General features: G+C 33.0%; 1 protein-coding gene across 1 annotated transcript in view; it reads right to left on the reverse strand.

The window, feature by feature from the left end:
- Nucleotides 1-17,017, reverse strand: part of LOC139900346 (uncharacterized) — a 54,233-nt gene extending 37,216 nt beyond the window's left edge. The window contains exon 1 of the mRNA XM_071883122.1: nucleotides 16,746-17,017. Coding sequence (XP_071739223.1) covers nucleotides 16,746-17,017 — 272 coding nt within the window. The remainder of the gene's footprint in view (nucleotides 1-16,745) is intronic.
- Nucleotides 17,018-17,903: the final 886 nt, after the last annotated feature.

The following is a 17,903-nucleotide window of genomic DNA, read 5'->3' on the forward strand; positions in this document are numbered from 1 at the left end:
CCGTGTAACGCTACGCTATTTTTAATCATTGTAAGTTATGTTTATATTATTTTCATTAATGTCTCGTAGGTAAGTTATTATTATGCTTATTTAAGATGAAGTAATCATGATGCTGTGCTAAAAATATTAAAATTGGGTAATTGGGCTTTGTACCATAATTGAGGTTTGGACAAAAGAACGACACTTGTGGAAATTAGACTATGTGCTATTAATGGGCTTTATATTTGTTTAACTAAATGATAGTTTGTTAATTTTAATATAAAGGTTTACAATTGGACGTACCTATAAATAACCATATACACTCGATCGGACACGATGGGCGGGGTATTTATATGTACGAATAATCGTTCATTTAACCGGACACGGGAATGGATTAATAGTCACTAGAATTATTAAAACAGGGGTGAAATTATGTACAAGGACACTTGGCATAATTGATAACAAAGTATTAAAACCTTGGGTTACACGCAGTCGATAACCTGGTGTAATTATTAAACAAAGTATTAAAATCTTGTTACAGTTTAAGTCCCCAATTAGTTGGAATATTTAACTTCGGGTATAAGGATAATTTGACGAGGACACTCGCACTTTATATTTATGACTGATGGACTGTTATGGACAAAAACCAGATGGACATATTAAATAATCCAGGACAAAGGACAATTAACCCATGGGCATAAAACTAAAATCAACACGTCAAACATCATGATTACGGAAGTTTAAATAAGCATAATTCTATTATTTCATATTTAATTTCCTTTATTTTATATTTAATTGCACTTCTAATTATCGCACTTTTATTGTTATTGTATTTAATTGCACTTTTAATTATCGTACTTTTTAATTATCGCAAGTTTATTTTATCGCACTTTTATTTATCGCAATTTCATTATCGTTATTTACTTTACGCTTTAAATTAAGTCTTTTATTTATTTAATATTTTACAATTTGTTTTAACTGCAACTAAAGTTTTAAAATTGACAACCCGGTCATTAAACGGTAAAACCCCCCCTTTAAAATAATAATATTACTTATATATATATTCGTATTTTTATAAAATAAAACTAATATAGCGTTAAGCTTGTTTAAAAGATTCCCTGTGGAACGAACCGGACTTACTAAAAACTACACTACTGTACGATTAGGTACACTGCCTATAAGTGTTGTAGCAAGGTTTAAGTATATCCATTCTATAAATAAATAAATATCTTGTGTAAAATTTTATCGTATTTAATAGTATTTCCTAATAAAATATAAGCTATTTCATATACACCTCGCATAACATCAAGTATTTTTGACGCCGCTGCCGGGGAACTTAAAATCTAGCTTAAAAGCCGGAAGCGCAACGCTAATATAATATATATATATATATATATATATATATATATATATATATATATATATATATATATATATATATATATATATATATATATATATATATAATTACGTTGAACCTGTCAAACGAAACAACCTGATCTGAAATTTGAAATCCCGCGACTCGCGGAGTTTTCCAGCTTCGAGAACCGCAAGTCGCGGAGACACTCTGACACGGGTACACAGAACCCTAATATCGCATTAATTACGGGTTTTTATTTTTATTATTTAAATTTAACCCTAATTAGGTTTAATTATTTTAATTAATTTAGTTTAGTTTATTTATTATTTTGTATTTTTAATTTTAATTAGTTTAATTAGTTTATAAAATTAATAGTTTTATAAAATAAATAATATAAAAATAATATTTTTATAAAAATTGTACTTTTTACAACTTTTAGTATATTTTTATATTTTGTACCTTTTTAATTGTTTTAGCGTAATATTTGTGTTTTTCGCTCGTATTTAGTTTTTAAACATAGTTTTTGCCATAGTTATTTTTTGATTTTTAGGCTTTGCCGTATAATCCCTTAAGTGCTTTTTCTTTAGACTAAGATTAAAGTGCTTTAGAATTTTGCGACGCCTTTTTAAGTTTTAATACCTTTTTAAGATATTGCCATTTGGGATATAGTTTTACTTGTAAGATTTAATATTTTTAGAAGCAACTTTTAATTTTTAGTTTTTAGTGCCTTTTTAAGTTTCAACACGCTACTTTCTTATTTTTATTTTTCGACGCCTTTTACCTATGTATCAATTATCACTCCAATTAGTAATCTCAATTTGCGATTATAATTTTAAGTTAGTGATAGTAATAAGGTTGGGTTAGTCGAGTGTTTTTAAGTTTTATAAGTCTTTTTTTTTCTTATTTCTTATTTTTCGACGCCTTTTATTTTTCAACCCTTTCCTTTTTCGACACGCTCTTTTTCTTTCTTATTTCTCGCTATTCTAGTTTTAGGACATAGATTTTTATTCTACTTCTTATCTAAATTTCTTAAAATTACGAAAATTTATTTTAAGTGGTTAAATTGATAGACATCATAATTTTCTGGTTCGTAGTAATAGTTGGATTTGTACGTGGACCGGGTTATTGGAGCCAAACAATCATCAATTATATTGAGACCAAACGAATCCTGCCCCTCTGCTGCATCTTTTGGCTATTCGAAACGTGGGCAAAATCAGAAAAGTCTATTAATTAGATAACTTATATAATTTTTCTTTCCTTTTAAAAAACTAATAGGATATTCAGTGAATGCACCGAGCAAGACGTTCACCACCTTTTGTACGTTCACCACCTGTAACTAGATCAAGACATCTAGCTAATATTTCCGCCGTTGATTTTTCTTTAGAATCGTCATCCAGTCGACCAAGTACTCCAGTTCAAATTTCCGATAATCCATTTTTTGAACCCGACCTCACAATTTAGAATCCGGAGAATATTCAGGGACAATTCATAGATCCTGAACCATTAATTTTTCCTCCGGAACTACCAATTATTCAAACAGAGATTGTTGAGGAATGAACCATTAAATCAGAATCTTCTAGTGATTCCGATTCAACAAATTCAATTATGGAGAATCAGGAACCTTTAAGTATGGAAGACCGAATGAGAGCTAAACGCACTGGCCAAGGTCACGCAATTACTCATCCTGACATTAATGCGCCAGATTATGAAATCAAAGGACAAATTCTACACATGGTGACTAATCAATGCCAATTTAGTGGTGCGCCGAAGGAAGATCCAAATGAACATCTTCGTACCTTTAATAGGATCTGCACACTATTTAAAATCCGAGAAGTTGAAGATGAACAGATATATCTCATGTTATTTCCCTGAACTTTAAAGGGAGAAGCCAAAGATTGGTTGGAATCGTTACCTGAAGGGGCGATCGATACATGGGATGTTTTAGTTGAAAAATTTCTTAAACAATTCTTTCTGGCATCTAAAGCCGTAAGACTTCAAGGAGAAATTGTTACGTTCACACAGAAACCAAATGAAACTCTATATGAGGCTTGGACCAGATTTGGAAAGTTATTGAGAGGATGTACGCAACATGGTTTAGACACCTGTCAAATAGTACAAATATTCTACCAAGGATGCGACATCACTACAAGAAAAGACATAGATATAGCAGCTGGTGGTTCTATTATGAAGAAAACTGAAACTGATGCTTACAAAATTATTGATAACACGGCTTCCCACTCACATGAATGGCACCAAGAAAAAGATATCGTTAGATCATCCAAAGCAGCTAGAGCCGATTCTAGCCATGACTTAGACTCCATTTCTGCAAAGATAGATGCTGTCGAGAGACGAATGGAAAAGATGACTAAAGATATCCACTCAATACGAATTAGTTGTGAGCAGTGTGGAGGACCACATTTGACAAAAGATTGTCTCAGTATTGAACTAACCTGGAACAAAGAGAGAATGTTTCATATCTAAACCAAAGGCCTGGAAATAATTATAAGAATAATTATCAACCGCCAAGACCAATTTACAATCAAAACCAGAACTATAACCGAAATATTCCATACAACAATCAACAAGGTCCTAGCAATCAACAAGTATCCAATAATACTTACAACCAGCAAAGACCTAATTTTCAAAACAAACCACCACAAACCGATGATAAAAAGCCAAATTTAGAAGATATGATGACGAAGCTAGTTGAAACTCAAACGCAGTTTTTCACATCTCAGAAACAAACTAATGAACAAAATGCTCAAGCATTTAGAAATCAACAAGCTTCTATACAAAATCTGGAACAAGAAGTAAGTAACCTAGCAAGGTTAATAGGTGAAAGAAAACCGGGAAGTTTACCTAGTGATACAAATGCTAACCCCCGAAATGAAACAGCTAAAGCTATTACCACAAGAAGTGGTACAACACTTAAACCACCTGAAATACCTGTAACTTCTGATGAAGCTATTCCTACTCCACAAGAACCACAACCTGATCAAGATAAGGAAAAAGAACCGGTAGTTGAAAAGGTTATTGAAGATAACACAGTTAAGGCTAAACCTTATGTTAAACCATACCAACCACCACTTCCTTACCCGAGTAAAATGAAAAAAGAGAAACTTGAAGCCGAGCAATCCAAATTCTTGGATATGTTTAAACAAATAAATGTAAATCTTCCTTTCATTGATGTAATTTCAGGAATGCCTAGATATGCTAAATTTATGAAAGATCTAATATCAAATAGAAAGAAAATGGAAGAACTCTCGGCTGTTACTATGAATGCTAATTGTTCTGCAGTACTGTTGAATAAGATACCAGAAAAATTATCTGATCCAGGAAGTTTCACAATTCCATGTTTTCTGGGTAGTCTTAGTTCAATAGAAGCATTGGCAGACTTAGGTGCTAGTATAAATTTAATGCCGTATTCACTATACGCTAAACTAGACCTTGGAGAATTGAAACCAACAAGAATAAGCATACAACTAGCCGATAGATCAATAAAATATCCTAGAGGGATAATGGAGAACATGCTAGTTAAAGTTGGTACTTTAGTATTTCCAGTAGATTTTGTTGTTCTGGACATGGAAGAAGATTCTCAAGTTCCTCTCATATTAGGAAGACCATTCTTAAACACGGCTAAAGCAATGATAGACGTGTTTGGTAAAAAATTGACCCTAAGTATAGAGGACGAGAGTGTTACCTTTTCAGTTGATAGAGCAATGCAACAACCGCAATCTGCATATGATACATGCTATTATATTCAAACTATATATTCACATGCAGAATTGTTAGAAGAATTTCCAGAATTACAAGGAACGGGAGAATGTTCTTTAGGAGAAGGAACTGAACCAATTGATGAAGTAGAAATGTTAGCTACACTAATAGCTAATGGATATGAACCAACAACAGAAGAAATTCAAATGCTAAAAGAAGAAGACAGATATCGATATAAATCATCGATAGAAGAACCTCCGAAATTAGAGTTAAAGCCACTTCCAAACCATTTGGAATACGTTTATTTACATGGTGAATCTGAATTGCCTGTAATAATATCGTCTTCTCTTACTGAAAATGAGAAATCACAACTCATTTCTGTGTTGAAAGCTCATAAACCAGCTATTGCATGGAAGATTCATGATATTAAAGGAATAAGTCCTTCGTATTGCACACATAAAATCCTTATGGAAGAAGGTCATAAAACGTATGTGCAACGCCAACGAAGACTAAATCCTAATATGCAAGATGTTGTTAAGAAAGAAATTATTAAACTGCTAGATGCAGGTTTAATTTATCCAATTTCTGATAGTCCATGGGTAAGCCCAGTTCAATGCGTGCCTAAGAAGGGTGGCATGACTGTCATTACAAATGAGAAAAATGAGCTTATTCCTACTAGGACTGTAACAGGATGGCGTGTATGTATTGATTATAGGAAATTAAATGACGCCACCAGAAAAGATCACTTTCCCTTACCTTTCATTGATCAAATGTTGGAAAGATTAGCCGGAAATAGTTACTATTGTTTTCTAGATGGTTTTTCCGGATACTTTCAAATTCCAATAGCACCCGAAGACCAAGAGAAAACCACATTCACATGCCCTTATGGTACTTTTGCTTACAAACGCATGCCATTTGGACTTTGCAACGCCCCTGCAACCTTTCAAAGGTGCATGATGGCGATTTTTCACGACATGATAGAAGAATGCATGGAAGTTTTCATGGATGACTTTTCAGTCTTCGGTGATACAATTGAATCATGTCTAGTTAATCTTGAACGAATGCTTATTAGATGCGAACAATCAAATCTAGTACTTAATTGGGAGAAATGCCATTTCATGGTTAAAGAAGGCATCGTTCTTGGACATAAAATTTCAAAAGAAGGAATTGAAGTGGATAGAGCTAAAGTAGATGTAATTGCTAAACTTTCACATCCCACCAATGTTAGAGGAGTTAGGAGTTTTCTAGGGCATGCCGGTTTTTACCGACGTTTCATAAAAGATTTTTCTAAAATTGCCACTCCTATGAATAAACTCCTAGAAAAAGATGCTCCATTCATCTTTTCAGATGAATGCATCAAATCTTTTAATATTCTTAAAGAGAAACTTACTAATGCGCCGATCATGATAACACCGAATTGGAATCTACCGTTTGAACTAATGTGCGATGCAAGTGATTTTGCAATGGGAGCCGTTTTAGGACAAAGGATTGAAAAACGATTTCAACCTATATATTATGCTAGTAAGACGTTACAAGGAGCACAAACGAATTACACAACTACTGAAAAAGAACTCCTTGCTATTGTCTTTGCTTTTGACAAATTTCGTTCATATCTCGTTCTAGCAAAAACGGTGGTCTATACCGACCATTCTGCTCTTAGATACCTATTTTCGAAACAAGATGCTAAACCACGATTAATCCGATGGATCTTACTCTTACAAGAGTTCGATATTTAAATCCGAGATAAAAGAGGAGCAGAAAATCTCGCCGCTGATCATCTTTCTCGTCTTAAAAATCCCGAATTAGAAGTTCTAAATGAATCGGCCATACAAGACAACTTTCCTGATGAATATCTATTGAAGATAGATTATAATGAAATTCCATGGTTTGCAGACTATGCAAACTACTTAGTATGTGGATTCCTTGAAAAAGGATTGTCGTACCAAAAACGAAAGAAATTCTTTAGTGATATAAAACACTATTTCTGGGAAGATCCACATTTGTTTAAAAGTTGTCCAGATGGAATAATACGCCGATGTGTATTCGAAGATGAAGCCAATCAAATCTTAAACCATTGTCACACAGGACCAACAGGAGGGCATTATGGGCCTCAACTAACAGCAAGAAAAGTTTATGATGCTGGATTCTATTGGCCTACAATTTACAAAGACGCACACCTTCTTCGCAAATCCTGTGATGCTTGTCAAAGGGCTGGAAAAATAAGTCAACGTGATGAAATGCCACAAAATGTCATTCAAGTATGTGAAGTATTTGACATTTGGGGTATTGACTTTATGGGTCCATTTCCAAAATCTCATAATAATCTCTACATTCTCGTAGCCATTGATTATGTATCTAAATGGGCGGAAGCACAAGCTCTCCCAACTAACGATGCATGAGTTGTAGTCAACTTTTTAAAACGTCTTTTTGCAAGGTTTGGAACACCGAAAGCTTTAATAAGTGATCGGGGAACTCATTTTTGTAATAATCAACTTGAGAAAGATCTCAAAAGATATGGAGTAACTCATAAAATCTCCACCGCATATCATCCACAAACAAGTGGACAAGTTGAAAATACCAACCGAGCTTTAAAACGTATTTTAGAGAAAACCGTAGGATCAAATCCGAAGGAATGGTTCATAAAATTGGAGGATGCACTCTGGGCTTTTAGAACAGCCTACAAAACTCCAATTGGAACCACACCTTTCAGACTCGTTTATGGAAAAGCATGTCATCTTCCAGTAGAAATTGAACACAAAGCATTTTGGGCTTTGAAAACATGTAATCTTGATTTACATGAAGCCGGACGTCTAAGATTAAGTCAACTAAACGAATTAGAAGAATTAAGACATGAAGCATACGAAAATTCGTTAATCTATAAGGAAAGAACGAAGAAATGGCATGATAAAAGAATCAGAAGTTCAAAAGAATTTAAAGAAGGAGACAGAGTTCTTCTTTTCAATTCACGATTCAAGCTATTTCCTGGAAAATTGAAATCAAGATGGTCTGGACCATTCATAGTCAAAAGAGTTTTCCCATACGGAACGATAGAATTAATAAATTCAAATGAGATTGAATTTAAAGTTAATGGTCACATAGTTAAACATTACATACATGGTCCGATGGAAGTTGACAATGAAGTTAATCACAATTTCGACACCACAGCTAACTAAGTATAGGGAGGTTTATATATTTCTGTTAGAATTAGATTTTCTATTTTCGTGTAGTTCTCGAAAATGGAACCCAAATGGTCTTTCCCTAGCAGACCCTAAAGAACTAGTCTTCTCCCCCCATTCTGAATTTTTATTTTTTTAGGTTTTTACGAAATGAAGACTTCCTGTGAACTAAACCATGGTCTAATGCTACACGCTTTGATCACTAAACGTAATAATGACACACTTCCGAGTGAACTAGTATCAGTAATCAGAGAAAGATTGGACGGAGTAAGAAAAGAATCCAGATGCGAAGATAATAAGTTACAATTTGGTAAAGGAAAATCAAAATCCGCAGCAAAAAGAAGAGCACGACACCTTGAAAGATGTCACAAATGCGGAAAATGGTCACATGGAGGTAAATGTTCAAATAATCAAACCTATTCAAACACCGAATTTGTTACTTTATGCAGAGATGGACCGTTCATATGTTTAGAAGAAAAAACACTGAATGCTCGAGGTTACGCCTATGTAGCCATGGAAAATCAATTAAACCGACTATCTTATGAATAGGATAGATCATATCACTAAGAATACTATCTCACAGGTAAGTCTGTACAGTTTTTATTTTTTTATTTTTATTTTTAACCTTTTAATAATAAACGCTAATTTGTTCGCTATAAAGTATTAAATTGATATTCGATGAAATTAGGTTCGGCGACCGAAATTATTGATATCATTCAAAAATTTATTACATCACTGCGAAATTTAACGTTTATTCTTAAGCTATAAATATCTTTAATCAATCAAACCAAAATATTTCAAAAATTCGTCATGAGTTAAATTAGGTCATTGAACCGAAATTACTTTACCGAAAAGAGGGGCGTATATTTTTGATAATATTTGATTGATTAAAGTGGGATAAAAGACCAAAAAGATTTTTAATTTTATTTTTACCATGTTTTTAAAATTAATATATAAATATTAAATTAATATTATAAAAATTTTAAATTAATATATTTAAAATTGTAAATATTTGAACAATTGATATTTTTAAGTTTGTATGTATAAAAACAAAAATATAATATAAGTTTGGTGTGAATTTTTAATTTTAAATATGAATTTTGAATTTTATATTTAAGTTGTGTGAATTTAAAAACCAAAATTTACTTTTTCTCATTAAGTTAAAAATATGATTTTTAAAAATTCCTCGTAAGTTGAAGACTAGGTCGTTGAACCGAAATTGCTTTACCCGAGGGAGGGACAAGAACTTTTATTATCATTATTTTTAATCTTATTGAATTAAAGTATGCCAAAAACATTAAAAAAACCCAAAAATCTAAGCTTTTAAAACAATCGCTTGAAAAAGACAAATTTTAAAATTTTGTCGAAGGACGGACTAGGACATCGATCCGAAACGACCTCGTCCTAAAACAAAGGAAAACAAAATTTTAAATTTATTTTATATTTGTTTTATAAGTTAAGGTTTACATTAAAAAAAAATAGAAAGGCCGCGACTCGCGGAGTTTGTAAGGGTCAAACACCGCAAGTCGCGGAGAGACCAAAATTCAGAAAAAAATAAAAACGCTGGAAACAGATCAGTTGCACACTACCACCCACAAAAACTGCGAAAATACCCGAAAATCACCTCTAAAATCCGAATTTTTTCACCATTAATCATCACATTTTTTACTAAAATCATGTTGAGAAGGATGCTATCAAAGAATTACTCAAGAAAAACGGTAAATTTCTACACCTAAACACCATTTAATCCGAAAATTAGTGTTCTTGAGCAATTTTATACCCAATTCGATTTTAATGCTTTTTAGTGTAATTATGCTTAAATTGCTTATGTATTATGCTTGTATAACCTAGGTTGATGCTATTTAACATGATTAGAAGCCTTAAACTTCAAATTTTGAGTAATCTAGGGTTTGTGTTCTTGAGCAAATTTGGGGCTTTTTGATATAAACAGGTTATGGCCGATTTTTGTCATGAATTATTGCTAAATTAAGTAGTGTAACATGTTTAGGTAGTTAAATGATCCAAACTTTGAGCCTAAACATGATTTTTGAGAATTAAAGTGGACTTTTTCAAGTCTAAAATTCATGAACTTGATTTTTGAGAGATAATGCCATTTGAAACTTGTTCAATTGCTAGTAATGATTATTTTGACATGTTATTTGAGTTGAATGCTTATGAACTTGGCGAACATTTTCGTATATGCTTATTTGAAAAAGTGTAGAATTGATAAAAATATGAAAATGAGCATAAGTTTGATATAAATTGGACATGTCATTGTAATTATTTTGATTGATGATTTTGCTGACACTAATGCATATTTGGATGCACAAAAATTGTGTTTGATGTGTTTTACAGACTGAAAGGGGTGAATCTTCATCCCAAGCTCGCAATGCTCCTCCTGAGAATGCGGAACAACAGGATGTTGATAGCTATTATAAACAAGATATACCTCATCCAGTTATGACATTTTCATATATGCACTTGGAAGATTTGCACCCGAACTTGAGATTTGACAGACGTTGGATAAATTATCCAAAATACCAAAGGGGCTTGCATACTCTTCATTCTAAAACTGTTGAAGTACCTAGGGTAATAAGATGGGAACCATTAGAAGCTGTAGAATTGCCCGAGCTAATTAGAGAATTACTTACACAGAGGTATGGTAATTCTACTTTTAACGACTAGGTACGTTTATTCAACATGCCTAGACCTGTATATAAAGTATGGTGTGAAGAATTATTGTGTAGTATAGAAATAAATGATCGGGTAGCTAGTTTAACCGATCGATCTTTTATTAGATTTTTGTTAGGAGGTTCGATGCACCACATGTCTTTACTAGACATGGCTCAGGCCTTACGTATATATACGCCTGAGGAGTTAGCATCTGCCGATTGTCGAGGGTTGATATTGAACGGTAGGAAAATTGATGAAAATTTTGATACGCATGGTGTATGGAGTCAAATGACTAGCCATCACCGATTTAAAGGGAGAAATTACTCTTATTTGGATATAGATAGAGCTGAATTAAGAGTAATCCATAGGTTTTTAGCCAACTCGATTACACAACGAGGTAAGAATAAGGAAAAGGTAAATGAACAGGATTTGTTTTACCACATGTGTATTCGAGACCCACAAAGCGCTGTAAGTATACCTTATTGTGTGGGTTATTATTTATCAGCTATGGTTAGAGGGATGAGACCGCACAGTATAATAGGAGGTGGTATATTTATTACTTTGATTGCTGAGTATCTCAATGTGGATATAAGTCGGGGGGGATTATTAATCGAAGAACCAGAACCCCACGATACAATTGGTTTAAATGTATATCATGGTGCTAAATTTTTGAAGAGGCGAAATAACGCCGCAGTACGATATAATGGTAGACATTCACAGGTTGAGAGAAATCAACAGCAAGGTAATGTGGGAGGGGGAAATGAAATGACAGAAATGCAAAGGTTTATAGCTTCACAAGAGTATGAAAATGCTAGACATCGAGCATTTGAAGATTGGCAAGTTCATCAAAACCAAATCATAGCTCATTGCCTAGAAACTATATTCCTACTCCATCGCCCGTATTTCCTCCCTGGTCTATAGAGATGCAACCACCGTATCCTACGTATAATCCAGCCGAAGCATTCTATAACACATACGGTTATGCATGGAACCCCTACTGGTATCAGTATCATCCCTAGTCTACTTAGTTTTATTTATTTTATTATTTGTAATGTTGATACATTTAATACTTATGTTAATATTGTAATAGTTTTTATAATTTTCTAACTTTTATTATTAGATTTTAATAATTTTTGAATGTGAGGTAATATACCAAACTTCAAAAATATGTATATATGTTTGCAGTTTATCTTATGTATACAACAGGGTAAAACAACGCATTTTCAAAGACTGGCATTAAGTTCAGCAAAAGCAACTAATTTTGACGACAAGATGAAAAATAAATGTGATGTAACAACAAGACGGAATGAACAAATGATATGCACCATTTATCATTCAGCAAACAAACGCCAATATGTTTGGAAACTTTGGTAAAATTTAATCATTTTTCTACGCTAATCACCCTCAATAATTTAAATTGTTACTGATTTCTTGCAAATGAGGGCATTGCAAGATCTTAAGTGTGGGAAGAGGTTAAATTCTTTCGGAATTTTAAAATTTTTTACTTTATACACTTGGTTACCATTAGAAATACTAGTAAAGCAGTAGTTGTATTAGAATCTAGTGCTCTCTGATAATAAAGAACAGCCCTAGTCTTATATACTGACTACCCAATTCTAGTAAAATTTTTCAAAATTTTCAATTAAATGAACTCAAAATCATGTTTATACATATTTATGAACGATAAAACTAGGTGTTAACACCGAAATTATTGTTACCTTGGAAAGGACATAAATTGAGAAACAAACCAAAATGTTAGAATTCATTTAAAATGGAATAGAGAAGAACAAAAAGGAAAATAAAAGCCAAGTGTGGGAAATTTTCACCAAGTTATTCAAAATATATATCACATATTTTTGTACAAATAATTGAAAATACTTTTGTTTTGGACGATAATTAACTGTTTTACCCAATTTACTGTAAGAAAGATGGATCTACACGATGAATCAATTCCATCATTAAAAGGAAGTAAAGTCTTCTGAAAAAGAAACGCGCTTCTTGATTTAGGTCAGGAAGTTGTCGTCCAGACCAGCTGTAGGTTGACGAAAAATCTAGAAAAGTCATCTCTAAAATCAGCAGGAAATCCACGGACCTCAGCATAAAACAGGGTCGTCAAGTGGTCAGATTTATCCTAACCATGAGAAGGATTTATCTCGTACAATGGGGGGCACCGTGCAAATTAGCTGGATAAGACTAATGAATCAGATTCCCAGAAAGGATAATCTCCTTAAAGATCAAAAATCAGCTTTTAAGACTGATATTACTCAATCCTAGAGATTGACCTTAAAGATTGAGAATTATAAACTCATGGAATTCGATGATATCTAAACTCGAGCTTGAACGAGAAAATATTTTGATCAAATTAAAACCGATTTGTTTTCTGAAAACCCTATTTTCAATGCGTTCATTACCTTTGAACGTAAAATCCTAGGAATTCACCTGGAATTCATTAGGTCACCTGAACCAAATCAGGTGTCAACCGTAAGAACGGTGGTTGCATAGCATGGTCAAAGACAGGACCTTGTGCCACACCAAAAAATTATAAGGGTGAGCTTTACTATTGCTCCTACAAAGGATAGTAATTGCGTCCGACACGTTATAGACCATAATTAAAAGCATGTCAGGGGACATTGCCTTAAACAGTGCTTGTTCAACGCTTTCCTTTACAACCGGACGGTAGTTTACCGAAAGGTAATATACGGAACAAGTAAACTGGATGTGTTGCTTTCCCAATACAAGGTTAGCAAGTGGGTGACACAAAACCACAAGTTTTGAGCTAAAATTTCAAATCTGAAACCCACCAAACCCACAAAAAGAATTTGCAAACACCGGTGAAGGGTTATTCCGGAAAACTTATCTAGGGTAAAAGCTAGATTGAATTTTCAAAAAGATCAAATGTTTTCATAAAGATCCAATTTCCTTAAAGGATCTAAATTTTATAGTCATGTGGGACTGTAAACCACATCGTTACTACCATTGTTTATACCGCCGTAAAGAAATCACTGATGTACAAAGTGTGAAGAATAAAGAAGTGATTCTAGTATTTCAAGATTATATTGCTTGAGGACAAGCAACGCTCAAGTGTGGGAATATTTGATAATGCTAAAAACGAACATATATTTCATAGCATTATTCCTCAAGAAAGACAAGCTTTTAGTTGCAATTGTCCTATTTACAAGTGATATTCGTTTAAATAATAAAAGGTGAAAACAAAAGACAGATTCGACGAATTGAAGACGCAAACGATCAAAAAGCTCAAAAGTACAAAATACAATCAAAGAGGTTCCAATTATTGATAAGAAACGTCTCGAAATTACAAGAGTACAAGATTCAAAACGCAAAGTACAAGATATTAAATTGTACGCAAGGACGTTCAAAAATCCGGAACCGGGACCAGAGTCAACTCTCAACGCTCGACGCAACGGACTAAAAATTACAAGTCAACTATGCACATAAATATTATATAATATTTAAATAATTACTAAAATTATTTATATATTATATTTATTTATATAATTCGTCGACAAGCTAGGAGCCAAGGCTTGGTGAGCTGTAAAAACAAACTCCGCGACTCGCGGAGTTTGAAGGCAAAAAATGCCGCGAGTTGCGGAGACACCCTGGACGAAAATCCCTATAAAAGGCAACGCAGTTTGATCGTTTTATATATCCATTAATCTATCTCTCTCTCTCAATATATACGTAATATATATATATATATATATATATATATATATATATATATATATATATATATATATATATATATATATATATATATATATATATATATATATATATATATATATATTTATATTTTAATTTTAATTTTAATTTTAAATCCTAATAATAAGGGTATGTTAGCGAATGTTGTAAGGGTGTAAGTCAAAATTCTGTCCGTGTAACGCTACGCTATTTTTAATCATTGTAAGTTATGTTTATATTATTTTCATTAATGTCTCGTAGCTAAGTTATTATTATGCTTATTTAAGACGAAGTAATCATGATGTTGGGCTAAAAATATTAAAATTGGATAATTGGGCTTTGTACCATAATTGGGGTTTGGACAAAAGAACGACACTTGTGGAAATTAGACTATGGGCTATTAATGGGCTTTGTATTTGTTTAACTAAATGATAGTTTGTTAATTTTAATATAAAGGTTTACAATTGGACGTACCTATAAATAACCATATACACTCGATCGGACACGATGGGCGGAGTATTTATATGTACGAATAATCGTTCATTTAACCGGACACGGGAATGGATTAATAGTCACTAGAATTATTAAAACAGGGGTGAAATTATGTACAAGGACACTTGGCATAATTGATAACAAAGTATTAAAACCCTGGGTTACACGCAGTCGATAACCTGGTGTAATTATTAAACAAAGTATTAAAATCTTGTTATAGTTTAAGTCCCCAATTAGTTGGAATATTTAACTTCGGGTATAAGGATAATTTGACGAGGACACTCGCACTTTATATTTATGACTGATGGACTGTTATGGACAAAAACCAGACGGATATATTAAATAATCCAGGACAAAGGACAATTAACCCATGGGCATAAAACTAAAATCAACACGTCAAACATCATGATTACGGAAGTTTAAATAAGCATAATTCTTTTATTTCATATTTAATTTCCTTTATTTTATATTTAATTGCACTTCTAATTATCGCACTTTTATTGTTATTGTATTTAATTGCACTTTTAATTATCGTACTTTTTAATTATCGCAAGTTTATTTTATCACACTTTTATTTATCGCAATTTCATTATCGTTATTTACTTTACGCTTTAAATTAAGTCTTTTATTTATTTAATATTTTACATTTTGTTTTAACTGCAACTAAAGTTTTAAAATCGACAAACCGGTCATTAAACGGTAAAAACCCCCCCTTTAAAATAATAATATTACTTATATATATATTCGTATTTTTATAAAATAAAACTAATATAGCGTTAAGCTTGTTTAAAAGATTCCCTGTGGAACGAACCGGACTTACTAAAAACTACACTACTGTACGATTAGGTACACTGCCTATAAGTGTTGTAGCAAGGTTTAAGTATATCCATTTTATAAATAAATAAATATCTTGTGTAAAATTGTATCGTATTTAATAGTATTTCCTATTAAAATATAAGCTATTTCATATACACCTCGCATAACATCAGCGGTCGACCGTACCTCGACCGTATGTTTGCTTGAACTTTTAATTTCATTCTTTAACCTATGTTTGACTTGGTCGTTTGCAAGATAAAGTATGGATTAGTGACCTTGCGTGTTTTATGTTAAGATGTCAGTCATCACTTATGTGTATGTGTGTGTGTCATCATCAAAACATATTCTTTGGTTAATTATACTTTGGTTAATCATACTTAAGTTTATCATTTAGTGTATTAACCCACATTCAACCAACATTCTCCCCCTTTTTTATGATGACAAACCATACAAGTGATGAGGGACATTTTGCTATAAATACGCAAGTGTTAACAATCACTTGTATCCATCTTTCTCCCCCTTTTGTCGAAGCGAAAAGGTTAGCTCCCCCTGGAACTAAGCTCGCCCTTAGAACAAAACTCCCCCTTAAATTGTGCACGTTGGAAACACATATATAATAAAACACAACAAGCACATATTTTATTCAAATTAAGCACGAAACATAGTAATGCATATATGAAGATATGTATGGAAGACCCAGTAGATCAATCCTAAGTTTATTCTACATGGGATGAGATGTGCTCGGGTGATATGAGCATTTTCCACAGACAAGATTATTCAGAAAGCGTCGCAGGATCTTGTGAGTTCGACGATTCTAACAATGAAGGATGGACATTTGAGTGGAGGATAATAGTGCAATGAACTGATCATCTTCCACGCTATCATCGGATACCGTAACACTCCAGGCAGGTGTGTTTTCTCCTTCTGCTTCTTCGTTAAAAGGTCGAACCGAATCATAGTTGATTGGTAGAGAGGTTAGACCAACAGGATGTACATCACGAACGCACAGTTGTGTGAAGAACTTCGTTAAGTGTGCTCCATAGGGAAGACAGAGAGATTCATTGTACACCAATCCATTCATTCTTTTTGCCATGAATAGTGCCATTTTAACTTGAATTCGGTGTTAGAGACACCATAGAAGTGAGGCTTCACAGGCATGAACGTTTGTGGACAGTGTTTCTCCCTTGCAATAGATGTTTTGACTTATAACTTTGAGCTATAGGTCAAACTTAGGTGCGAGATGATTTGCCTTAAGACCATCACTTTGAATTTCAATGTGATTAATGGGTCTTTGACGAAAGGTGTTGATGATGTCACATTTTGTGACAAATTCGAGAAGACAAAGGAGATATGGACTATACGAAAAGCATTCCACGCCTTCATCGGGAACATGCATGAATCTTCCAAAATCCTTGAGAGACATAGAAAACCCTTTGTCAAACAATCGAAATTTGATGGAATTTGGGGGAGTGAATTCATAGTTAGCGTAGAATTCACGAACAAGAGTGGAGTGAATGGGACCTTTTAAGGTTATGAATGAATCCCATTTGATATAAGCAAAATTTTTAAGAAGCTCTTTTGAGAAGTGCTCAATAGTGACCATACAACCTTCGACAATTAGTCTAGTACTAACCATTTGTCGGTTGCGATTGATCACATCTCGTTCTTCTTGAGAGTTAGGAAAGAGATTGTCAAAGGAGTCAGAAATTGAAGAAGACAAGTCAATCACAAAAGGATTGTTTGGGGAGTTGTTTGCTTGACTCATTTTGAGTTAGATGGTGTAGTGAGTTTTGCATCATAATCTACTCAATTTAAAGGGAAAAAGATGAACCTTCATTTAATCTTTTATTCCTTTTTAGAGTAATTGAATCTTTTGAGAATTTTGATCATATTCAAGTATGCTAGTTTATGAATGATACTTTAAGAATAGATTCAACTAGATTTGAGAGGATCAATGAGCATTTATTTTTAAAGAGAGAGAAAGAACAAGT

This window comes from Rutidosis leptorrhynchoides, chromosome 3, assembly GCF_046630445.1.
Source record: "Rutidosis leptorrhynchoides isolate AG116_Rl617_1_P2 chromosome 3, CSIRO_AGI_Rlap_v1, whole genome shotgun sequence".
In the NCBI taxonomy this organism is placed as follows: Eukaryota; Viridiplantae; Streptophyta; class Magnoliopsida; order Asterales; family Asteraceae; genus Rutidosis; species Rutidosis leptorrhynchoides.